Source organism: Gasterosteus aculeatus, chromosome 6, assembly GCF_964276395.1.
Source record: "Gasterosteus aculeatus chromosome 6, fGasAcu3.hap1.1, whole genome shotgun sequence".
In the NCBI taxonomy this organism is placed as follows: domain Eukaryota; kingdom Metazoa; phylum Chordata; class Actinopteri; order Perciformes; family Gasterosteidae; genus Gasterosteus; species Gasterosteus aculeatus.
This window is the reverse complement of record NC_135693.1, coordinates 13,598,619-13,625,728: the sequence shown is the minus strand read 5'-3', so window position 1 is coordinate 13,625,728 and position 27,110 is coordinate 13,598,619. Positions and strand designations below refer to the sequence as shown.

Here is a 27,110-nt window from a genome sequence, read left to right as displayed (position 1 = left end):
TTTGGAGCCCATTTGGGGGACCCAGGCATTACAGCAATATTTAGCTGTGAGAAAAACACAAGGGCGTATTTCACCGAGGATATTTGAGTGTGTAGCGTTGACTAGGGTGTGTGATGTTCATATGGCAGGTGTACCGCTCAGGACCTCAGTCCTCGTCTCTTCTGTGCGGAGTCTCGGCTTAAAAAGAAGACGGTTTAAAGGACATAGATTTCGGCAAAGGAATTTAAAAATAGGTTTGCGAAACCTCAGTCTACCTGATCGTAGCTTTCTCTGATGCTCGAGGGGAGAGTAAGCTACCGAGGAGCCACGGGATCATCTGGCTTGCTGCGCTGTCAAAAGTTCAAATAGGTGAAAAGAAGAAAGAGACAGCAGGGGAACAAGAACCCAAAGTCGAACAAATGAGTTCCTTGCAGTAAATGCTGAAAAGGCATTTCACAAATGACGGAAAAATCTGGGATAATGACGCTACAACCTGACTTGTGTACAGTGGAATTTACATCGTGAAATTGTAACACTCTAGTGTATGAATATCCAACCAATCCAGTTGAGTGAATATCCAACGAATATCCAACCAATCCAGTGTTGACACTCTCATGAGGGCGTACTCTGAGTTTGACACGTAGCTAAAGTTGGCCTTCAGTAACGCCTTCACCCACAAGTATTACTTCTCCCCGGGTGCACAAGCCCAGCTGCCGGCCTCGAAACCCTTTAGCCTGTTGAATACAGAGCACACATGATGAGAATCTTGTTTTTTTTAATGTTATTGAAAGCGCCCTCTGTTGAAACTCAAACCAAAACCAATCACTCAGCTGATGGTGTAAAAAAAAAAAAGTTCAGATTGGAAGATTCTCGCCGGGATGGAACATTTAAAGGGCATCTACGAGAGCTGCTTTTCAGCACAGCCCTTTGAGTCATGGAGGTTTTTCTTTTGAAGGAGCATCAGTAGCTCTTCACAGATTTGTTAATGCATCTCAAGAGTTGTGGGAGAGATGGCCGTGTGACCTTAAAAATGTTTCATTCCTTAAGGGGAAGTAAGACACTATAAGACTATAAAACATAACCTCAGATCATAAATGTGCAGAAGGGGTTTGCTGAAGTTTGTGTTTCTGCGTGTTTTGTGTTGAACCTTTCATGGCAGCAGGTCAGAGAGGCCGGTGTGTTGTGGGAGCACTGCTTCATAAATGCCTTACGGTTTATTTGCCCTTTTAGCTTTGAGCTCCTCCGGTTATCGGCGTCAACAATGCATCCAGAAATCAGTTTCTGAAAAGGGCACGGAGCACAAAAAGGGAAGGTGGTCTCGAATCCTACAGAGCTTGAGAATGATTTTTAGGTTATACAGGTTTTGCTGTATAGACAATGATGACAACATGAGCAACCGCGAGAACTCACTTTTTGGAGTCGGGCGCGTTTCAGATTTCTCTCGGGTCTCTGGATACGTCTGTGTGCTGGGCCTGGCTCGCCTTCACGTGGACATTTTGAATGGTCAAATGTCTCTTCTCCTTTGATGGTTCATAATTAGCGTCCAACGCCTCGTTCCAAACGCTTATTTTACATAATGTCTCCTTTAAGGCCGCCTGACAAAGTGCTCTCTGCACTGAGCTGCACCTAGGCGACTGCAAGTTTCAATTTAATAACATTTTCTGCTGCCCTTGCATAGCAGCTGGTAGAAAAAAAGACCTGTGGAATGCTCAAATGACTCCACAGTGTGAAGGCCTCCTTGGCTACAGGAGTGCATCCCTGAATCAAATCAACTTGCTTCCATTGAGCATGGATTTAGAAAGCCTATTTAATGGCTTATAACGGCATGTAAAGGGAACAAAAAGGTATCACCTTGACGTCTTTGAAATAAGTATTGGTTTTTAAAAAAAGCGGCAACCCAGTAGAAGGGGAGTTTTAATTTCCTGACAAAATATTACCATGCCTGCCTTTAGAACTGGTCAACGTCCTTCAATAAATCTCAGAGAATATATTATCTCAGGCGAGGTTTTTACATTGAAAACAATGGCATACTGATCTGTGTTTGCGCAGCGATGGTCTCATTCTGCTTTGCCTCGTCTCCAGGTCCAAAGACCTGATCAAGGAGGCCATCTTGGACAACGACTTCATGAAGAACCTGGAGCTGTCGCAGATTCAAGAGATCGTGGACTGCATGTACCCTGTGGAGTATGGAAAGGACAGCTGCATCATTAAGGAAGGCGATGTGGGCTCGCTGGTCTACGTCATGGAAGGTAAGCGCACAAACGTACCGTGAAATGAAAAGGGTTAATTTTGGGTGAACCGACGTTCAAGACTCTGTGCTCTGGAATTCGCCCATATCACTTAATGTAATATTATTTTATGAGGTGATCTTCTCTTTTTCATTCTCTTTTAGCAGGGTGGAGGTTTTATACTCGCGTTTTTGGATTTTTTGAAAAGGAGCCTCAACATGATACAGTGTGAGAGCTCTGTTGACAAGAACAACATTCCATGAGGCCTGGCGCTGATGGGATTTAAGAAAGTGCATTTTTGCTTCACAATTTCTCACAACTGATTCTGCTACAAAAGGTTCAGAGAGCCCTCGTCAATGACAATTGATTTAACTTCAGGGAAAATGCCTCAGTCAATGCTAGCACACTATAACTGATCATCAGTTATACGGTTATTATACACATATAATGTTCATTACTTGGAAATTGACCAACCTAATATAGATTACAATATATACGTATAGAACATCTGAATTACTATTATTGCTCTCTGCCTCTCCAAAATCTTCATTACTTGCATTCACCACTCACATCTAATTGCAAGGACTGTGTAGCAGATCTAAAATGGATTAAAAAGGTTTTACGGTGGAAATCATTTCTTCTACCTTAACAAAATGGCAGAACAAAGAGAGGGAATAGAAAATATAGAAACTGAAACCCATTGGCTTGAATGGCATTTAAAGGTTAATTCTTTACTAAGATGAATGCTGATATTGATCAATGTCCCGATTGCTTCCTGTTGGCCACCGATTTAATTTAAGTATTGAGTTGGAAAGACAATTCCCAAATGTGGGAAGTTATACACAATATAATGAGAAATTAAATCTACTGAACGAGGATTTTTTTTCTTTTCTTCATATGTTCATTTCTATGACAAATCCAGATTTCTATAAATACACTCTGGGCTTTGCTCCGTTCAAGCCGAGGCAGGTAGGATTTGTCACATTTGAAAGAGCTCCAGAGACAGACGGTGCCTGTGTGGGATGCCAACAGAAGTTTTATGGCTGCTTTCTGTCTTCAGCTGGTCTTTAGTGAGTCACAGGGTCTGAATTCAAAGACCTTTTGTGGTGCATCTAAGAACCGTGACTTTAAATGTTGTTGTGTTAGGCAGCCGACTCAATCATTAGGATTGGTAAAGCAGCAGACGTCTTTCTCTCTACTGCCATCGTAGACGACACGTAGAAAGTCTAAGATGCACAAACTAGGCGTTTCATCGGGATGGGCGACAATTACATCGGTGCTTAGCACACCTACGCGGCATTCCTTTCACATCCACCGAAATATAGTTAATAGTTATAAAACTGTTGAATAACGCAAGTAAACACAAATACATGGATTAATTTGTCTAATATAAGATAGTTTCCAGATATACCCTTTAATAACCAAACAGACAATACTTGCCGGCGCGCGCAAATTCAAGCTTAACATAACAAACATGTAAGTGAGGGCTGAAAATAAGTATAAAATCCTAATTTTAATTGGTGTGACAATGTGGTCGTGAAGTTAAAAAGCTTTTGCAGATATTAAAACTCAGGACGACTGGCTTAAAGCCAGCATTTCCACCAACATAAGATGTACTTGAGTTTGAGGCAATGAGAAAATTCTAGCACGGTAAAATGCTTAAATACTGATAGGTGCCGTTTTCTGAAAATGCATTTTGCTATAATATATAATACATGTGGTAACGGTACGTTTACTTCAGTAAGGGATTTGAGTGTTTCTATTCACATCAGTGCTAAACTTGTTAGACTTGTTTCTCTTATCTGTAGACTGCAGAGAGTCAGATATGTAAAGAGTCTTACATAAAACAGGCAACATTCAAATGAAATGCAAAACCAAAGAGCGAATTTGACATATTTGGGGTATTGGGCACTGTAAAAACAAATCAGGGGTTGTGTCTTCAATTCCCTTGCAGCCAATTAATTTCAAAATGTGAGACCACATCCCTGTTTATTGCCTCACTGTGTTCTGTTCTAAAGTTGTGGTTGAAAAGATGAAAAAGTAACACGTTCAGTTTTCCAAGAAAAGCAAAGACAGAAATCGCACATTTGGCCAAAAAAAAAAAAAATTGCTACCATTTTGTTGGTACTTGATATATTTTAAGCTCTCACTGTTGTTAGAGCTGCTGGAGTCTGTCGTACCAGCGGTAACTCCCCATGCTAGGTCACAAATGAGCAAGCGTCACACTGACACCATGAATACGTGCAACAGAAAGAGAGGAAAACAAGATACAAATCTGTAAGACAAATATTTATTTGAGGGCTTTTTTATTTCGACAGTCTAAAGATACAACTCATTCAAACAAAAGGCTTCAATTCACCAGTGATCATGTGGCACAAATATTAAATGTTTGGTTAATTGATTTCCATTTTCAAATCCTGAAGGGAAGCTTAACGTGTTTATCTGTCAGCCCTCCCCTGCGGCCCCAAAATCGGTTCTGCTCCACTTCCTGTTCTGCATGTCTCTGTCTCTCTCTATCTCTCTCTCTCACTTGTATCCTTGGCCTGCGAGTTTTCCACCTCTGGCCATGATGTGTTTTGCATAAAAAGCAAACGTTAAAAGCATCAGACCAGGGATTGACGACGACTTTGTGTCAACGTTGGTGGAGGCCCGTTGTAGCCTGAGACCTTTTACAATCCACATGGACGGGATGTCGAGCTGCGCCGTGCCATGTGAAACATACAGCTGGGTCTACTCAACACCGTACATCATTTTCCCAGTAGATGAGTTGTTCACTGATCCGCCACTAGTGTCATTTCTTAGTGAGGCTGCGGGGCTGACATCGCTTATCATGTAACCTAATGAAAACTATGCCAATGCAAAAAAAAATTGAATGATTGTATGTTGCATCATTACATCTGCTTTTTTTATGGGCCTTCCTATTTAAACAATGCACAGGATTTAGCTTTTATTGCAGATGCACCTGACACTCAAAGATCAGACAAAACCGGAGCTGAAGCAACGGAGCGGATTCTCTACAATGAGGCCGCCGCCTCCAGGATCGTTTGTTGTACTTTGGTTGCATCCACCGGTCCACTTAAACATACTGATTGCAACTGAGGCTCACTTCTCCATGGAGATGAGAGAGGCGTTTGATTGGATGTGTCGTCCACGAAGACCCGTACAGGTGGCTGATGATAATAACGAGTATAATCACACGCAATTACCATCAAGCAGTGCCAGGACAGTAAAACCCCCTTGATTTCCTTCATAGTCATCACTCAACTTAGCGTAATAACAGCGCGTTTGCTGAGAGGCAGCCGCGGTCGCGGTAGTACACAACAATGGTACAAGAAAGCCTCAGGTGTAACAGAGCCTATTACTGAGGGTTGATATCACGGTACGTTTGGATATCATAGAAAAGCAGAGATGAGGCCAAAATGCAAGTGAACTTAGACATAAACGGAACACAATCAGTTGAATATAATTCTAAGTCAGTCTCCTGTCAGCTGGGTAGTAAAACATAAAAAAGACTCAAGATAAATGGTTTAGTCTTATATACCTAAATAAGCTCATATTTTAATATCACTTTAGGGTTGAGTTATGGTGATTGATCAGCCTGCACTAAAGTTTTTTTCACATACTATTTTCATTATTGATTAATTTGCCTATCTACAGTTAATTAATTGATAATATGGGTTTTAAATAGAATGCTTGTCCCACAAGTGGTCTAAGGCCTCAATACATCCAATGTTCTATCAATAAATATTTCCATTTGAGAATCTGGAGCAAGTAACTTCAGGTTTTTTAAAAACAGGTCATCTGAGTTGCTTCAGTTCTTGTCATATCTAAAAATAGGCCATGAGATGGTTGAGCTAAATGTCTGTTTTTAGTATGTGAGCAAAGGCTGTACTTCAGTGTCTACATGTAACTGCAGGTTGGAGAGGACAGCTTTACTGCGCAGTTTTTGCTTTATCGTGATAACAGGATGCCTGATGTGTCTCCAAACTGGGTTTAGGTTTGCCAACCATTCATTCACTACTATTCTAACACAGTATGTGAATGAATGGTACACATTCAAACTTTTCTTATTTTGTCTTTTACCTTGTTTGTGAAACAAATACAAGCATTTATAAACAAAAAAAAAAGTTGCCCTAGAGGATGCAGGCATATGCGATATTGGCTCAAAATTATGTATTTTTTCCCACTTCCTACTTTTAGAGGGAATGAGCTGTCTGCCCTCACGTGTTCATAGTTTTAATATGTTTTACCGGGCGGAAAAGTGAGAAGAAGGAGCGTTAATGTTACAGTATGAGTCAGCTCCATATCCCAGGTGTTCACTGTACACTGACAGGTTTTCTGACAGGTTACCATATTCTATGCAACCATTGGTGCGCTGAAGAACATTTCATTCCGTTGAAGGTGTTCAGGGGATTTGAGACGATCCCTCGGATTTGGCACTTTCTCAACACAAATTGGATAGAGTCCCAATTATTTTAGCTGCTCTTAGACAAGGCAAATATAACATTTTGACAGATTTCTTCAACACAACTTCTAGTTTAAGCTTTTATGTCTGAATATGACAGAGAAGAACGTGCTGTTTGGATAACGTCTGAATGACAATGACCGGTGATTCTGAATAACATTGACTAGTGATTCTGAATAACATTGACTAGTGATTCTGAATAACATTGACTAGTGATTCTGAATAACATTGACTAGTGATTCTGAATAACATTGACTAGTGATTCTGAATAACATTGACTGGTGATGTTTGCTCACTGTGACTTGATACTATTTCCTCTCAAGGGGAGGCCTTTGACTCCCTGGCACTCGGTACTTGATTGTGTTGTTGTGAGCGTAGACATCCAAACTATTTGCTTGGATCTCTAATCCAATAAAAATCTTATTTGGAAATGAGTGGCACATTTGTCTGTTTACATTTTGTTTCATGAGACATTTTATCCTGTTAAAAATCTCTGGTAGCTTCCACTAGCACTTAATCTCATCTGTCACCTTGTACAATACCTTACAGCCTGAGTTATGCAACTATCACTTTTTAATCATGAGCTCCATTATTAAATGTGTGAGTTATGCATCTTTAAAACGATGCCAATGGTCAAAAGACCAACGACTGTACTGACTCACCAAGTAACAAGTTGACCACTTTTTGAAGAATCTGTAAGAAATATGATAGATGAATGTCTGTTTGAGACCTGAGACAACAGGACTCGTCCTCTCACTATGCACGAGTCCATAGAGAGACGCTGTGTGTGCTCCCAGGCTCACGAGGCAGAGTAAAGGGAGATGGTCAACTGTCTCATCATGAGCATTAAGTGTGCAATCAACAGGGGCACCTGAGTGTGACTCGGTGTCATACTGCAGCTGTGAGGCATGAAGCAATTTACTTCTATAGATTCTGCTTTTGACACACCATCGCCTAATAATTATGATGTTTTTTGTATATTAATAAGCCAAAATGGAAATAGAGAATCCTTTGGGTTACAGAAATGCATGTGCACAAATCCACTGCACCACGTTGTTGCCTGGCAACTTAACTAATGCAGCTCAGGAAAGCAAAATGCTTGCAGACTTTGAGTTGATTGGCTCCAGATAATGCAGCATGTAGCTCACATTCAATACTACAATGGTTGTCTATTATATCTTGAAAGCACTGGCTTATCGTGGTTCAATCTTGATAGCACTGGCCTTTTGTAGTTCAATAATGAACCTTGACCCACTGCTGAGGACCAAACTCACCCTCGCCTGCTCAAAAGGCTTCTCCGGGGGAACTCGATTTCAACTTCTTTGGACTAAAATCTAATTTAGGACTGACGTTGTGTGGGTTTGTGTTTCTCTCTTAGTAACATGGCATCCAATACTGTTATGACCACGCGATTCAGTCACACGTAGCTGGCACTCTTCGGGGCTGTCAGCTCTCGTGATGACCTGAATGAGGTCATGAAGGCGTCATCTGGGGAAAGGCGTGGGGGGGGGTCTGTAATTGGATTGACATTTAAGCACACTCCTTACTTATACCCCACTCGTCTAAAGTAACACGGGATCAGAATCAGGTAGTAGCCCTTCATCTGTCCACTTAAATGTAGTCACCCCCCCTGTTATAAGGGAATGGAAGCAAGTGCTGAGGGACGAAGCTGCACATTATTGAATGAAACCATGTGTGTAGTGACATTTTTCCATGTCGCTTCAGTCTGAAATGTCACACTATATATACATATATGTACATATAAATTCTCTTACACCATTCCAATTCAAAGCTGAGTTTTACCCAGAGTTAAATTAAGGGCTCAGTGATGAGAATATATGAAAACAAGAAAAGTTTTCTACCCGCTACACCAAATTGAGGTGTTTCCGGACACTGGATAAACATCCAGCAGCATTTGCTGACACACAACAGCCTAATGATGTGAAAAACCTCTTATCAATACGAATATTACGTCCACTAATGTGTCATTAATGTGCAAATGGTGTTCATCCGTGTGTTGCACACTAATAATCTCACCTACTCCAAACAGGGCCCCATCTGCCCTGATCACCCAGTGAAAATACTCTGGCATGTCTGGCAACTGTCTTTTCTCATTTGCCCTCAAAGTCGCTCCTTTGTTACCTTTACATAAATGCACAGACACACGGTTGAGTGTTTTAATTCAAAATGCTCAAATACAAAACCAGAGACGAGCACGTGTTTCCCCTCCGTCACCCCTCACATTTTACCGACGTTGACCCCAATCTGTCCCCTTGTCACCATCTTACTCCCGTCTCTCATCTCCTCCACTTTTCCACAACTGTCTTATTCTTCTTTGGCTGCACCCACCCTCCTGTCCATCTCACTTCATTTTCATTCTGCTATTCTCTGGATAGCCTTTCTTTCATAAACACCCGCTCTCTGTCTCTTTGAGTGAGATGGCTTTTCTTTTTCTTTTTTTTTCAATCCCAAATAAGAATTGATCTCCATTTTCACTCCGCAGAGGCCAATGAATACGCCTCGGAGCAAGCATTAATCCGTGATTGGTGAATTATCCCTGAGCCTTCATCACTCCTTTGTGATTAACAACGCTTTGTGAGAGTTCCTCATCTGGAAAGAACATGAAAGGTGTGTGTGTGTGTGTGTGTGTGAGAGAGAGTGTTTGTTAAGAGGAGTGGAGGAGGAGGAAAATCAGACAAAGACAAAAAGAGCTCACAAACACCATTACGTATTATGCAAATGTGATGGTTGAAACTCAATTTTTTTGCTTTGACTTTGACATTTTTTGACTGTGTGTGTTGAGAGTGATGCTGATATGCTGCTGGGACTAGGTTGGCTGTGTGTTTGCCAAGGTTCACTCTGAGAATACACGATACGGTACGAGTAATACGCTCTGCTAAAGTGATGTATGAATTATTGACGGGAGAAATTGTTGTTGTCCGTGGTTTTTGTCAGTTATTGACAATACTGAAGTAATCCATAATATAGGATAAATGATGGGAATTGCATTTGATCCAGGTGCTCCTTTTACACATAGATCGGCAGAAGGCATTCACATACTTTATACCAGCGCGTGAAATAGCTGCAGAAATAAAGTAATGTAAAGTAAAATGTTGTGCGCTCTGGCTCTGGACCACTTTCTCGCCTGAGGATAGCGAGTCGATGTCGAAACTCCAACAATTGTCTGTGTTCGAGGATTCTATTGAGAAAAACGGAATACTGTGAGACTCGAAAGGCCAATTTCATCAATCAGTGTCTCTGGAGTCTTGGTTTACTGGAGACTTTCAAATAAGGGTTTCTTTTAAATTACTCTTCTCTGAGTGGAGACTTTTTTATTGAGTCTGCCGTGTTAAATTTGTGTCTTTGATACATAAAAGGCTCGACCCTCCAGAATGGAAGTTCTCACATTTTTTGTTGTACAAAGTACAAATCCCTGTTATTAGCTGACAGGAGCAAATTCCTGTTACATCTTAATTATATTGATGCTTTGCCATCTTGTTTTGAGCTTTTATGAAAAGGCTTTTTTTTTTTAAATTAATGATTTCGAAATGATTACACGAACAAAGAAAGGTTAACAATTCTCACCCCATCAAGCAGCATATAATCTTTAATCAGTTGCAGGGAGGGGGCTCACTCAAAAGAGGCTTCCACAACTAATGAATGTACAATTAGCCTGAGCATTACTTTGTGTTTTGTGCTATTTGCAATGCTAACATGCTAAATAGCATGCAGAATATTGTCAACATCCCACCTGCTAAACATTAGCATGTTACCGTCCACTAAAAGCCATTCAGTGCAGCCTTGACTTGAATCCTGGTCTCTTTAATGCATCAAAATATTCAATATGTATGTTTGCGTTCCCATCACACTGACATACAAGATGGTACAAATTTCCATGCAAGTGGCTACAGAAATGAGGGAAGGCTGCGGAAATGAGAGAGGCCCGTGATTGTGGTACTGTAGATGCCATATTAATTTGTATTCTGATGTTGACGCCGCCTACTTAAGTCAAGTCTGCATAAAAGCAACGCCGCACCGCGCGCACATTGCACGGACGCTAACGGCTAATTACAACCCGGTCATTTTGTATGTGAAAACAAAATTGTCATTTTCACGGCCCCCTGCTCAAGCTATCAATCAGCTTGTCAAAACATCAACCATAATCACAGTTTGACGACTAAGAGAGTAGCAGCGAGGGAACCAGGACTGTTCTAATGTTTTAATGCACACAAGGGGATTGCAGCAGGTGTCTAGAGAATGGAATTGAAATGTCTTGTCTCACCTCCAACGTCCAATTACCGTGACTGAGTGAAAGTAGCCTTCATTGTGAAGCTGAGAGGCTCTAAACGTAGACGCCGCGCTACTGTGGGCTGAGTCCCTGTCTTCGAGATAAAGTGATGTAAAAAAAAAAAGGACAAAACCAGCTGGCGCACGTATCCCATCGACGACACCCGTTATTTTTTTTGGGTGTCTTTAGGTTTCGCAAACCACTTGCAGAGAAACTGCAGTGCAATTTCCCCCCGTGCCGATGGCAGGGAGCCCTGCTTGAGGGGGCCACAGTTGAACTGAAAAAATATATGTGAATGGCTCTCATCTCAAATGATACGATGTTCAGCAACACTTACCTATAACGCCAGGTGTCCACTCTTCCTTTGTATGTCCCCGCCTCCCTCCTCCTTTAGAGCTGAGAGCCGACGTGTGCGGCGATGAATCTTAAACCAAACTGTCTGCTCTCATCAATTTTGAAGGAATGGTGGAAGTGAACTGAGTGCCTTCTATCCATAACAGTTAAACGGTACGGCAAGATTAGTCAGTCCACAAATGTTTGAATCGAGTTTAATTTGAATCTCAATCTACTCTGTTTTTCTTCCTCAATTGGATGGATCTTTGAGAAAAACATCGACTCTGACCAGTACAGCAGCCAATGACATTCACAAATAATGTTTTATGTTCTCTTTTTACAACATAAGTGGATTTCAGTGGCACAGAATGGGAACGGCAATCTCTTCCCTCTGTCTACAGATTGGTGGAGTAGTTTACACACACTGCTCCACAAGCTGATGACAGTCAACAAGCATATTTCCTTTTGGAGATGATGCAGATGTGCAACTCTGTGGAACAGTAACAGTAGGACTCTGGGTAAACATCTGCCTTAACAGCTTTCCACCTAAATAGAACGGTTTGTTGCTTGAATTTGAGAGAATGTTATAGCGTTGTAACATATCATTTCAGCTGCATCTAGTATCACACTTCCTCGGACCTGGCTGGATATTAAGGTCTTTAAATCAAGTGCCTGGTCGGTTTGGAGAATGCAGTTTGTTGTGCTGTTGAAATATACTGGCCCAGCCATTCACCTTGGTCATCACTTAGAAAAAATCATCTAAGGAAGCAGGCAAACCCTTGCACAACACCTGCCTCTACTTCTCGACAGCCATCTGTGTGTTTTTGCCACTGACCGGCCGTCTGAATTCAAAGGAGCAGGGAGGAGAAAACCCACACTTTCATCTCATCCTGCCGCCAGCACGGCAGCAATTTGCAGTAATTTGAGTTGACTCGAATTCATCCAGCACCAACCCCAGTCGTGGGAGTTATAACGTGCTGGTGAAGCTGCGTCCGACCTTTGCAACGGCAGCTAAGGAGGGTCTGCGGATCCTGGGGGGAAGTCGGTCAGTCCGCGCCAGTCAGTCAGTCAGCGTTAGTCCGCTGAGGTCAGATTCCCTGTATTGAATTGAGGCTAATTGCTAACTTGAGGTAGCCGCAGCAACAAAGCAGTCCTCTGGCGGCGGGAAGGACTAACCAAGACTTCCAAGTAGTTGCACCCTGCTACTGCTCGCTATTCCAAACTTACACCAACCCTGCGTTGGGTACAGAAGAAACCACTCACTTTCTCAACATTTGCATTCCACAAGTCAAAGTAAACAGCCGTCAAACACTGGCTGTCATCAGGCAGGCATCATCCTGCTGCTCGTATTGTTTCAGCACGCAGTTATACACAACAGGGATTCTCCGAAACAACAACTTTCATTTTCAGTCTCTCCCATTCTGAGCGGCTCTTCACTGATTAATGACACATCAGGGATGTTGCTCTTCTTTGTTTTCTTTGTGTTATTTTTTGCTGTTGGTTACAACTATTAGACTTTCTTGAAAATAATGCGTGCTTTGTGCCTGAATGCTGTGTGGTCCCAGTTCTGTGATCAGGACTTATTTGGACAAAAATGTTTCATTATAATAAGCCATTAAATAGCTTCAAACCCAAACACAATTTAATCATTTTGATATCCAGATGTCTGAATAACTCTTTTTAGCCTGAATTTACAAAGAGCTGTGGCCTTCATCTTGTATATTTTATTTTTTATTTTCCGACGGCTGTCGACTGATTTTTGTGTGCCATTTCTTCCTCTCTTTTCCACCACAAAGGCATTCAAACGGTCCGACGCAATTTTTTTTTTTTCCTCACGGACACAGCATCGCTGACCTGACGTCCCCTTTAATGAAGTGTCTACTTTAGAATTGTACCTCGAGTGGTAATGACCACATATTTCCACTGGGATCAGGAGGCAATGATGTTGGAGCTTGATCTACTTTCAGTGTTGCTCTAATGGATGGGGATGGTATCGGGAAATCAGACCCGTGGACAGTGGCCGGAGAACGAGGCCTGACAAGATGGGATATAGTGGTTATATGTGATCCTCCAGGGAGTTTGAACTCCCCTGCATCCTGTTTCTTCATGTCTTTTTTGTGCTGCTTGGAAAACATCAAAACCGTTAATGAAGGAAGTGAGAATTAAACTGTATCCTGCGCCTGACCCAAGTGTTATTTATAGAAGCAGCCTAATGGCCTCAGTGTGAAATGCGCGGAAAAAGATTTCCCTCTAAGAACATTTCCTTCTAAGAACATTTCGTCACATGCAGCTCACAGAGGCATAACTGAGTAGACTAATTAGAAGAATGCCTTTAATTTGATTCCAACTGTTAATCGTAGCGATCACGTTTAGTCTAAAATTCCTCTTAGTATAAATAATATTTGAATTCGGTCAGACATCCTTCTGCTCGTAGAGGATTATTAATATAACTCCTCTGAAAGGGTTAGATGGAGCACATCTGCGTTAACCAGTGAGAGGTAAAGTCAGCCAAAAAGACAGCATCTGTTTGAGTTGGGAAGCAGCCAGAATGGCATGTGATCTTCAGCCAGAGGGAAGTCTGCCTCATCCGTCTGTCCCGATGCCCCGCTGCGTGCATTCAAATAATCAGCTATCAACACAGCTACACCACCACGGGGGGAGAATACATGCTGGGGACACATTGAAAGGTTGTGCAGGTGATATTTTCCGCGTTTTGAATTTGTCTGTAGACAGGACAGTAAACAGCTGTTGCTAAATGGCCCTGTGAGATGTAAATTTCCTGTTCTCTGGTATCAGATCGGCCGTCTGAGAAGGCATGTGTTTGCCTGTGGTGCAGCTATTTGAATGAGATTTGAGTAGAGCCCGCGTATGAGCGTTGAATTACACGTGAATGCGGCGCCATTCAAATAAAGAAGTGGGATGAAGCAGACACACAGGAAATGAGGCGGATCACATGTTGGCAGGTGTGGATACATTCATGGGAACCTCTGAATAGCAATTTATTTGCTATGTTGCAAATCATTTAATAATTGGATTACTTAATTTCCCCCAGTCATTCCCTCACAGCCTGCAGCCAGCGGGTCATCCAAAACAATCAGTAAGCTCCATCTACTCACCTCTCAGCCATTCATTACAAGGTCATCCACCTGGAGGTTGTGAGCGTTGTCCTCTGCGAAGCGTTACGCGTTTTTCTCCCTTATGTGTGTTTGTTCTGGTCTTTACACAAACACTGCTGTTATTAAACGTCAGGCCGCCCTTCACTGCACTTTATGTGTGTCTTGTGTGCGGTGTCTTGTCTCCTTTTGAAAAGGGCAGCCGTTATCGATATTGATTATACACTGAAAAAGTTTTTGAGTCACTGCATGTCAGTGCAAATTGTGTTCCGCTTTGTTTTCTATTGATGTTGTGATGTCTTGAAATTACCTTAGCTTAAGCAGCACACTTTCTAATTATTCACCTTGTTATTGACTTTATGTGCGCTTGACACTGAAACAGGAACTCAGTCCTAATTTAATTTGAACACATTTGATTGCAAAGCTCCAGCTTTTTTTTTTTTTTACAATTGACTAATTTATCCAGTTTCAGGAGGATCTTTGTCTCATTCTGCACTTTTAATTGTCAGTCCATTAAAACCTTTTATTGAACTTTGTTTTGTTCTCCATGTACTTTGCAAAGCTTTTTATAGAAAATTGTAAAAAAAAAAGGAATTCTACAACCTTTGAATGCATGAAGTCTCAACAAGATTTTGTTGCAGGCAATACAAACTTTTAAACAACATTGTACATTGCTATCTATTTTGTATCTTTCTCCTGAAAAAGAATATCCAAGTTGCAACTCATGGATTTGCTATTTTCCTTCTTTTCTAGCTTCTTTTCACCTATGTTGGGGAGTTTTCAATTACGTACTCAGGGCCTTTGGGAGGTGACGGCTGAAATCATCATCTCAACACCCCTCACAGTCCTTTAATTAGTATCGCACATATTTGTTGGGCTACTAGATTCTCAATGGCTGTTGTGGCTGTTGCAGCAAATCAACTTCAATAATAAAAGACACAATAGACTTGGCTCATTGACGCTACTGAAATGTATTCAGCGTTACCCGGTTTACGACACGTTTTACAGTTGCTCTTTTGAACAAGTGATCCTTTCTTTCCTGAGCAAAGTCCCAACGTACACGGGACTTTTTCCATTTCAGGCTCATGAAAGCAGAAACATGAATTAGTTTCAAAAGGAGTAAAAAAAGAGAATGAGCGATTCAGTTTACATTTAAAACTGAAACACAATTTTTTTTATATATTATATATAAATATATTATATTTATATATACATATAAGTATATAATATACTTCACATATAACAGCAGGGACGGTGAGAAAGTGACACAGTTCAAGAACTGACGATAGCGTGTGTAGTTTCATCCTGCTGTTGGTGGAACCTGTGTTGTTTACCACAATGTAAAAGCTGCACTACTGTCCTAATAAGCTGGAAAACACAAAGGGGAGATAATAATTAGCCTTAACACATGGCACGTTTTCTGGAGGCTTTTTGTCAAAGGAGTTCACGGCCTTCTGCAACAAGATAAAGTGTCTCCTCTTGCTTCCTCCTCGGATGACTCGCCTGCTCTTATTATCAGACAGTGTTTCGCCAGCAGCCTTGAGCCGACTTTGACTGTTTTCTTTGGGATTTTTTGCTCTCTGGGAGTCCGGTTTATGGTCCTGCTGGAATGCTGCGTTTCCAGGAAAGTGGACATGCTTGACGAGGCTTTTTGTAAACACAGTGGTAGCGGCCAAACCCCCCTGTCACATGGGCAAAGGTTGGATGGATTTACATGCTTTGACAGACTGGAGATATGCTTCTCCGGGCTGAACGTTATCGTAACACACAGCAGATTTTCAGACACCTCCGTGTATGTTTTTCTTTTATCCACGTACAGATTTGGGGCGTAAAGTTCTCTACTTTAGTGTCATTGTTGAGAAGAAAATGGACAGTTAATTGGGAAAGGGACATTACTTTTTTCCCTGGCGAACTTGGAAACAAGGACCATCTGTGAAAATCAGACACGAAAGAGTTGTTATTCATAAAGATAAACGGACGGGACACAGAGATGAGCTGCGTTATGACGTGGGACAAAGAGCTTGAGATTCCTAGGCTCTACTTTTTGTACATTTCACCATAGTGTTGCTCACTTGTGACAGAACTAAGAAAAATAAAGAACTTTTTCCGACCGGACGTAGCTTTCGGGAAGTGTGCACGTTGGCTCTTCTCCGACCTTCAGTGACAAATAACACCTTTCTCTGCGTAGGTTCGCCAAGACATTTATATGTATCTCTGTAGGAGCATGTTTCTACATTTAAAGGTGCTTTGTTTACAAAAAATATATTAGATATGACTATAATAAAAACGTAAACGGTAGATGTTTTTTATTGCAGAAATACACCTGATCTTAATGGTGACTTTAGATTGCGTTTGAATGTAAAAGTTCTTACCTTAATGAGTTTTGGAGTGTTACCTTCTTTAGCCCTTTCACATAGTGGTACTGGTGGAGTGCAATGTGACGCATACAGGCTTGGTAAGAGGCCAATAGCCTTTGGAAAGTCCCCACTGAAATAATCTTATTTATTTCCAGCTCAGGGAGTCAATGGTACTGGCTGGGTGCCCCCCCAAAATGAAGCAAAAGCCCCCAGTCACCTATCATCCACTCCATTTCATGACCCAAACTTTTTTTTTAGCCGCTCATATTAAATGTAGCCGAGGACTCTCACACTTGGTTAATCAGACGGGAAAAATGAAAGTGTATAATTTGAATCTCAAATATGCTTAATGGCCTACATGTATTTCTTTGCATGTTTCAGACGGGAAGGTGGAGGTGACGAAGGAGAGTCTGAAGCTCTGCACCATGGGGCCGGGAAAGGTGTTTGGGGAGCTCGCTATCCTCTACAACTGCACCAGGACCGCCACTGTCAAGAGTGAGTCTCCACAGACACCTGGAAAAAGCATCACATCATTCTGCCCCGAGCGTCCACAGGTTCCCCAGGTGACAGATCGTGTCACCTGTTCACACACACACACACACACACACACACACACACACACACACACACACACACATACCCACGTCCGCTGAAGTCGGCTCCCTTGGCGTGGCGGATTAACGGTCTTCCTGCCCGTCAAATGTTAGTCCAGTTTTGACACAAAGAGGAGGATTATGTCACGGTGAGCTCCTCCATGTGTCGGAGCTCCGGCTATCAGGGATGCACAGTGGTGGTGGGTGAGTAGGTGGTCTGTCAGACTGGTGATTTCAATAGTCAGCCCGAGTGAGGAGAGGAGACTGAGAAAGGACAGGACAGATGGTGGACGACGCACGTTCGAGACGCGGCGTGTTAGAAGAGAGTGTCGGGATGAAATATGTGTGTTTATGTCAGACCGGAAATAGGGAATCGCTGGAAATGTGGCTTTGGGTAGAATATTAAATGGACTCAAAGGTGAGATAAGGTGTCACGGGTGAAAGTGTTTCTGGTGCAGATAAAAGCAGCTCACATCAAGTGTCTACATAAGTGCTCCAGCTGGTGCTTACGGTATCATAATTCAGTACAATCGCTGTTGCCCCGGTAAATATTCAGCGCACCATGAAGTGTTTTTTTTTTTGCCTGTGACCCAGCTATGGACGCTTGCACGAGGGGCAGGTGCGACCCCCCCTCGGGCCCGATGGCGAAAGCGAGGGAGCGCCAGTCGGAGTGTTAAGTAAGCCAGGGTTGAAGGCGGTGGCAAGAAGGTTGCATTCCCCTCTCTGGTCCCCCTTTCATCTCCCATGATCACCTACCGGTGACCAGCCAACCTGACGGAAACTCCCAGCTCCTGTTACTATGGCAACAGGTGCCCACAGTGAGATAAGCCGTCTCTCAACGGGTAAAATATTCCCCCTTTCTCACAAGAGACGGTGCGTCTGTCTTTTGCTTTTGTAAATTCTTTTGCCTGCCAACAGCCCACCAGCAGGACCTTCCTTTCACAAGCTTCAGAAGTGTATGTCAGCGCTTCACTGTTGATGTGGCGGCTTAATAAAAACTCTGCATGGAACAAGTGATGTAAGCGTCTACACAGGCAGGAGTGTGTTTACAGTCTACCAGGGTCAGTGGCAGCGTCTCACGGGGTGGTGTTTTTTCGTTTGAATGCATGTCTTCATACGACAGTGTACCAAGGACCTGAGCCGTAGCATAAAATGTTCCATACGACGCCGCGCGACCGAAATCATGCAACCGCCTGATGAATGTGCAACAGGGATCAGCGTCCCACCTCCAAACTCAAAACATAAGGACATTGGCAACTGTGATAATGAAGTTATTGTTAGAGGCCTTAGTCTGTTAATAAAACACGCAGAAACAATTAACAGCCACTATGTACAATAACTGATTGAGAGAAATTGTTGGCACAGTGAAAACAGTGAAACTAATCAAGAAGCAGAATGCTCTTCCCTCACAGTTTGTTTGGCCAGTTGGCAATGATGATGTTTCTCTGTTTGTTTCAACTAAAGTGCAGTGTGCAACATTTTGTTCTCATAAACCGTACGTTTAACATTTTACTTTGATATTCAGATGAAAACAAGATTTTATTCCTTCCAACAAAAGCAAAATGAGCTTTTAACTGTTTTAATACAGGTAATAGTTGCTTTTAGTCTTCAGACGTACCGTACCAGCATATTTTAGCCCATTAACCTTAAATTAGTGGCAATCATTTCCCCGAAGCATTCCACAGAGTTTTTCATTGTGTCTTTCCTATAACCCTCCAGGCATCATTTGGTGCTATTCGTTTCAGAACATGACTTGTTCTGACTCACTGACTTGAAACTGGAAGGATTTCGGGAAATCCATCACAGCGAGTCTCCGTCTGCTGGCTTTCCAAATCAATTTGCAGTTGCAACAATGGGATAACGTGACACCATTCTCTGCTGTTGATTGTCCATCACACGCTTGATTTTCAAGTCCACGGAGGTTGTTTGTCAAACCACACAGGGATGAATGGGGACCAGATCCCACGTAGAGACGGAATAACAGAAACCCCAAATAGAACAAATGAGCAGCATCCAAGATTTACATGAAAACATATAAAGTGAAAAATGACAGATGTGGTCTATTACATTAGAAAGCCAGCAGAGAGAAGGCTTCATAAAACAAAACATGGACACAATAAATCCATAATACAAGTTTTATTTTGAAGATATTTCAAAACACTTTGCATTGGACTACTTTGTTGTTTTTCCAGTCACACAATTCGGAGTGGAAGTATTTCAGGGATAAGGCAAAGTTAAAAGCTCTCCAAAGCAATTGGTTCGATTGCATTTGTATGAAGTCTTGTACATCATGTAAATCCCTGGACAAACTGAGATATGGATCCTGTAAAGTAAGTCTTAATTGGAGCATTTGGAGCAGCACATTGTGCCCAACAAGTTCCCCTAATCAATATGTCATGTTTGATTTAAAGATACCAACACTTGAGTGCAGAATTGGGGGAATTCGCTGTGCCGATGTGGGCGAATGAAGTGGGATTTCATAAGCAGCCTGAGAGCAAAATGTTCCCCTTGCCATTCAATTCATATCAGATCCTTTTCACATGATAACAATTGGAAGGATGCTGGCTGAAGATAAGAGAATTAGAAATGGGTATGTGTGAAAGGCAAAAGAGAGAGCCGGCAAATACGGGACACCGGTGACAACAAAATGAGGGACCCACCTCACGGGAACCAGGACAAAATTGATATTTTCTTTGTCCGCAGACTGACAGACAATTGCCTCCGCTAAAAAAAAAAATCTTTTATTGCAACAAAATGTCACTGTTTCATGAAGACTGAGAAAGCGTAACAGGACGCAATTCAGCATAGAGCTCCATAAGGTTGTGCAGCAGTTGACTGTCAGCATCACTACGCTGCATCACAAATTTTTTATTGTTGTTGTTCAATACCACGTAAAAGGTCAACAAATAGCAACCATTTTTATGATAGTTTAATCAGACAATTATTTGACTTTATTCTTTATTTGGTATATCAAATGTCAGAAAATGGAGAGTAATAAAGAACGGCTGCGGTTTCTACAGCCCATGTCTTTTGTATTTTACAGCTAACATTCAAAAACAAAAATGTATTTACAGAAAATCACTGAATATTAACCACTAAGAGCAGAATCTGCAGAGGTGGTCCTTTCCATTGCTCATTATATTGTATGTACTTTTTTCTCTAGTCAAAGTCTCTAGTCCATTTTTAACTGGACCTTGATAAAAATGGCGGGGTTTCAACAGTAAATAATTCATTTTACCTCAAAATATATTATTTAATACTAGCAGCTAAAAAGCAAATTAACAAACTCTATGGATCTAACCAAAATGATTCCAGATCCTGTCTCACACACACGTACTGTTTATTCATAGTAGCTCCAAATGATTGTCGGGAATCCAGACATTGTTTTTGGACCCGTACTCTCTTAGAGAGTGAGGTCACTGCCAGTCACTACTAACGTAATAAGCCAGACTGATTATCATTGGGCTCCATCTTAATGATGGCGGTCGTAAAGCATTCGCAGAAGACCCTGCAGAAACACGGACGAGCTCTCAGTTGCACGCTAAACTGTACTTTTCAAATAAAAACGATTCTACGATGATGAATTATGTTGAGCATTTAAAGGGGGGGATCTAGATGAGTTAGGGGGTAGCATGTATTTAACTTTTACTGCAACAGCACACTAGTGACATGCGGTGAGGTATTCAACAAAGTGGCATCAATTCACCATTCAACTGGCTGCTTGCACATTGACTACTGGTTGTTTCATATCCCGTATCGTATATTCTTTTATAATATAATGATATAAAACGTTGTGATTGGTTGAGAGCGAGTCACTTGGTGTACTAAAGTGAGCCATAACGTATATCCGTTTTTGAACAGGAAAATACACAAATTCTGCGATGTTGACTATAAAAAAAGTACACTCCTATCACAGATCAGTACACAAATATGTATAATATATATTTTTTAATCATTATTTGGGATTTCATGCCTCCAGTGACGGCACGTCACCGCAGCGCACACATTCTCTCACACACACACAGTTATTTCACACTCATTTCATTCGCATATTTCCCACTTTGGGGGACAGAGACTGTAACTCACTCACTGTAACACACACACACACACACACACACACACACACACACACACACACACACACACACACACACACACACACACACACACACACACACACAAAATGAATATGATATAGTGCAGTCACATGTTACAAGTATTTATTTTCATGATAATCACTGTCCGTGCAGTTTAAGTCAAACGTTTGGACACACTTGCTCGTGGACTGTTGGTAGTGGAAACCCCCCCCAATTATGGGTGAGAAGATGATTAAATTCACTGCAAACTAGTTGGTAGCTGTTGAATGATCGGCAAGGGTTAATAACTTCAATCTTTCTTTGTAGTTTATCGTATTATCATTTTCATCCTGAAAGTGACTTATAGAGTTAGGAAAATGATCCCTATTGTAATCGTAAAAACATTACTACTACTAGTAGTAGTAGTATCCTGCAGACAATATGAATGATAATTGATTAATGATTTGATGAATTATATATAGGAAATACTGTGCAGCAGATATTCATTTCAAATCAACATTTTCTTTCTCCTATCATTCCTATTGTATGGCATCTATAGTATCCTAATTAACCAGATTAGCAGCCATTCAAGCGATGGCTTAATCCCCCCTCGGACCCCTTCAGGACTAAGGCTTTATGTTTATGAGGGTGCATGTTGAGCTGTGCATGCACTGTTGGCTCATGAACGTAGAGCCCTAAAAGCTGTACTGGCAGCAGTTTAAGCCCTAAACTGTTGTAGTATTTTTTTTACCACAGCCTGATCTGGAATGACCACCACCTGGTAACAGTGCATAAAATGGTGCTGGCTTGTAATGTGTTCAAATTATGTGGAATGGAAAGTCTACTAAAACCCCTTGTTGGGGCGGACCACCCGATCGTATGGTTTAACAGGAATGGGTTTTGACGAAAGCACGGCGCTCAGCACCGGTCAGGATGGGTGGGTGCTTGAGTCAAACATGGGACCTTAACCCGGTAAAAAGTTACAACTATCACAGGCAACTTTCATGGATTTTGTCCGTCTCTGTGGACTAAAGAAGTGATTCTAAAAACCATAAAGCCTGAAGAGAACCTCCAGTCTTCTTTGCATCCAGTGGGCTCAGCAGCACCACCTGCGCTTTCCTCCTCCCGATGGAGTCCCGACCACATTCTGAATGCGGCAGCTGAGCCGGATCTGTGTCGGCCCCAAAAGCGGGCCGGTCGCTACCGGAGTCTCAGCTAAGATGGTGTTGTCTATCTCCTGCTGCATTAATTCCCGTGAGCTTCGACCTAATGCATATTAAGGGGCTTTTGTAATCAACCTCAAACCCCGAATAGCCAGCACCGGCCCTGTGCTTGGGCGTAATCCCCAAACGTTACTAAACCCCCCCCCACATTTTGCATCATGGTATCACAGACAAGAAAATTAAACCGCAGAAGCAGCAGCAGCGGCAGCAGCAGCAGCATTGTCCTGGAGGCTTCTGAGAACGGCCAACGTGACAGAGTGATAGCTCAGCGGTTTAAACGCCTTCCTTCCGCTGGGGATTGTGCTCACATGCGTCTTTCTAATCAATCTGAGAGAGGAAAGTGTGCTCGCCAGCGTGTGCAAATGTGCGAGCGCGTGTGTAGTAGACTGCATCTGTTCAGTGTCAGGAATTACCCTGTTCCAGAGGGAACCTTGTTTTGCCAGAGCTAGATAAGTAACAGGTACCAAGTTCAACATTATGACTTGTGGAGAATTGGGGCCTTTGCCAAGGACTCTGTTTATAAAATAAAAGTTGTTAATCATGTAGCTGTCAGTGTGCCCGCTAAGACTCGTTCACTGTGTCAAAGTAAAGGAATGCAAACTTGATAATGAAATGTGAGATTATGTACAGGCTTCCTAGGATTTCCTGAACATCAGTACCTAGTCTTGGCATCCTCGCTCTCACTGGCGCAGCACCAGCCGCTTGCCTTGCCAGCCGTGAAAAACAGCAGAATTTTATCCAATTTGTTTTTCAGTGTAATTAAAATGAAGTAGGTGCAGAATATGAAAGCACCCTCGAAACACATAGGATTACTTCTGTGCTTTTAAAAAAACAGAATGAGCACTTTTCATATTTACACTATGATCCAATAAAGTCATAAATTCAGCTGAACATTAGAACAATATGCAGCTTTCCTCCACAACAATAAACCTTCTGCATGCCGAGGAAGGAAATACGTTCGAGCAAGTCTTGCTTTCATTCTTATTATCAGCAACCGTTAGCCGCTTCATAACCCACAATTGACACTCTTGCAAACAGCATTATTTTGCTAACGACATAATGCAAGCATAGACATGAGTTTGCTGAAGTGCTTTGCAGCCATTAGCCTTTGTTTTTTTCCTGTTCCTCTAGAACAATTACCAGCCGAGGATCCGCTGTTGGGCAGACAAAACGAGTGACAGTCTTTCTGTGATACATTTCTGTCACAGATAAATGAAAAGATGGATTTCGAATTTGGGAAAACCTGAAGAACACTTGCTGCCCCGTATTGCATCATTTCCATACATTATGGGTTCATGCTCTCATCGGTCACGAGCCAATTGCAGGGCTGGAATAGACACAAACTATCATTCACTCCCCCATTCATACACCTATGGGCAATTAACCCATCCTGCCCACAGCCGTCTAGCTGTGAGGTGCGACCACCACACCATCCCTTTACACATACAATGTATTTTATATTTCTGCCTATAATGAGTAGTATATGAAAAAATATCTTTGAGGTGCAAAACACAGCTTTCTAGAGGAAGGGCAAATTAAACTCTTTGTGGTGAACTGCAGGAGGGTGTGTGTGGACCTGAGCACAATAATTGGGCTGGACTGGGCTGTGAAGAGTAAGATTTAAGGGCTCTTAAAATCAGGAACGCCAGCGAGTGTACTCCTTACAAGAAGCACAGAGGAATCATCTATTCTTCTGATGTGTCTTTGAAGGCTACTCGACTCAATTAGAGCTCCAACCAAGAGCAGGGAAATGAATGATTGACGAACATGCAAATGCATGGAAAAATAATAGAACATGCAAATGTAAAAATGGGTGAAATGTCAAAGTGTATGCATTACATGTTGTAATTCAAACATGCGAATAGACAAACAGAGAAAACACATCTACAATTGCACGAAGCAAAAGGAAATACTAATGACTGTAGTAGAACGAAGCTCACAAATTGGCACATCATTTTTAAAATGTTGTTGCAAAAGTTGTGACACAACTCCCCCGTGCAGATGTACGCACAGCTTCAGGAAGGACATGTTGCCCTGTGATAGAGTGTTTGAAAGGTAGAGCGAATACAATGCAGAAACGGGGAACGAAAGAACGCCATTGGTAGGTATAATTCTAATGGGACACAGCGGAGAAAAATGAAAAAGGGAATCTTCTCTGCTTCCATGGCTGCCATGGTAACACTGTTGCCAGAGTGCAGCAAGAGATGTGGTGGTAAGATGGTGATGGTGGCATGGCAGCCTCTACCCGGCTGTTTGAAGGCAACGTTCTCCCTGTCGGAGTTTCTTTTTTCTGCCTCTAATATGACAATGTGGCTTTTTTCATTAGTATGTGCAATTATCTGTAAGTATCTGTGTTAGATGTTGTTTTAGTGTGTGTGTGTCTGTGTGCGTGTGTGCGTGCGCGTGTGTGTGCGTGCCACCTCACTCGAGGGCCCCTGCTGCTCCTGTTGTCCTGATTCTCAGTTGGAGCGCAGGTGTGATGCCGCGCCAGAGGCTCCTTCAGGGGCTTCAGACGGCTCGAAAGGTTAAAACACCCGGAGAGTCTCTCCTCTCTTTTCTCTTCTCTACTTTTTTTTCTCAAGTTGCTTAAAGCTACAGGTGTAGCTTCAAGCAACTTCTTTTCTTGTTCAGTGTGACAATGGGGACGGGCTTATAAAAAGAGTGTACATTTTTTTCCGGCATGAATGTCAAGGTACCCGAGGACCGCTCTACTCTAAAGTATTATCTACTTGTCTTGAATCTCGGTATTTACGGGGTGGTAGTATTTGGCAGCATACAGTGATGAGGTTGCAGGTTGAAAAATGTTTCCTGTGTGGTGTTAAACTGAATCCCACTGCTGACCCCGTGTAGTATTCCAGCAGCAGGATCGGCTCTCAAAGGTACCGTAACCTGACTTGTTCAGCTTCTTTTCCGTGGCTGACCATAACGACGCAAAGTCAATCTGTAATTTAAATCAACTGTCTCTGCATCAACCCTCCACACAGGCGAGGTCTGGCTAAGAAATGCCGTGGGATTCGAAATTGCTCGTATTAAACAGGAAACTGCGAATCTGCCCCCATCCAGAGTTTGGCTCGTCTGTTCTGGGTTACGATAGAAACACGGCACCTGGTTTTGTGGAGAGCACTCATTCTGAGGCGATGTCATATTCAGCTTGTTCCAATATATTCCCCTAAACTGATCAGATCGTGAAAAAACTAAACGGAACTATAGAAAACGTAACCTCAGGGGCTGAAAGTTAATTAGTTTGAAACAAGACGGTTGTAACAGATTGGATTTTGACAGCAAAGATCAGATAGTTCTGGGACGCATACAATGTTGCAATTATCCAATATTTATTTTAGGAAATCTGAAATATGATGTGACTGATCTTTCCCCAAAAAGATTGTTTGTTGGAACCTGGAAAATGCAGTCATGGCGAAAGCTGTACGACCGGCACTGAATGCGAGGGCAGAAGAGGAATACATGAACATTCATCAATCAGAGCACTCATATAAAAGCACTGAGTGCTAAAATATTTAGAATTTAAGAACAAACGTCTAATACCAGCTGGGGGAGTTGTGTATAAAATGCTGTGCAAATATGTTGTTTTTGCTAGTTTTGTTTAGATGTAGCTTAAACACAAGGGGATCATTGAGCAAGAAAAAGTAGACACGCCTCAATAATTGATCGACTGTACGCAAACCTCAGCGATCTAAATTTTGACAATGTAAATTATCAGTCAGCAACACCTATAAAAAGTATTAAAAAAAAGCTTTTAAAAGTCATCTTTCATGTTATACCTTATACATGTATTCAGGGTCCTGATGTCTGAAAATGTATATTTGCTGACCTCCATTCTCGCAAAGCAAAGCTTCCCTGTGAGAAGTGGATGATTGTGAATGAGATGTGATTTCCTATCATTTATTAATCATACAACCTCAGCTCTCTTTATATGAATAAGTGCTTTGCAGCAAGGTAAACACACCTCTAATAGAGGTTAAATAAAGGGGACGGCCCTTGAGTCACTCAATTTTCTTTTCAGTATTTATCAGCGACTACAATCTTTGCTGTAACTAAGTGCTCTCAGTGCCTAAATATGACTACGAAATGCACTTTATTATAGTTGTCACAAGCAGATGATGTATTGTAAGTACAGATAACTAATTACATATCTCGATTTATTTCTACATTCAGTACAAACATTCTTCAGATGAAAACGTTTCCTTATTATGTTGATAGAACATATTTCAGATGGCACTACACAAAACACAATTTCTGGGAGACCAAAGATTAAAAGATTTCTAAAGAAACGGTGGATATACAAATCATGAACTAATTTAGACAGGTTGCTATTAGCAACAGACTGTTAACCTGAAACTAACTGCCGGGGGCATAATAATTCACTTTTTATGTGTTGACCAGTAGGTTGGAGATATTGTGCAAAGAATAAGGATCAATATTAAAGAACACTACTGT

At 41.9% G+C, this 27,110-nt stretch overlaps 1 protein-coding gene across 2 annotated transcripts in view; it reads left to right on the top strand.

Annotated features, from left to right (window-relative positions):
- Positions 1-27,110, top strand: part of LOC120820788 (cGMP-dependent protein kinase 1) — a 76,112-nt gene that overhangs the window by 17,116 nt on the left and 31,886 nt on the right. For both annotated transcript variants that reach the window (XM_040178940.2, XM_040178939.2), the window contains exons 2-3: positions 2,062-2,228; positions 17,145-17,258. In XM_040178940.2, coding sequence (XP_040034874.1) covers positions 2,062-2,228; positions 17,145-17,258 — 281 coding nt within the window. The remainder of the gene's footprint in view (positions 1-2,061; positions 2,229-17,144; positions 17,259-27,110) is intronic.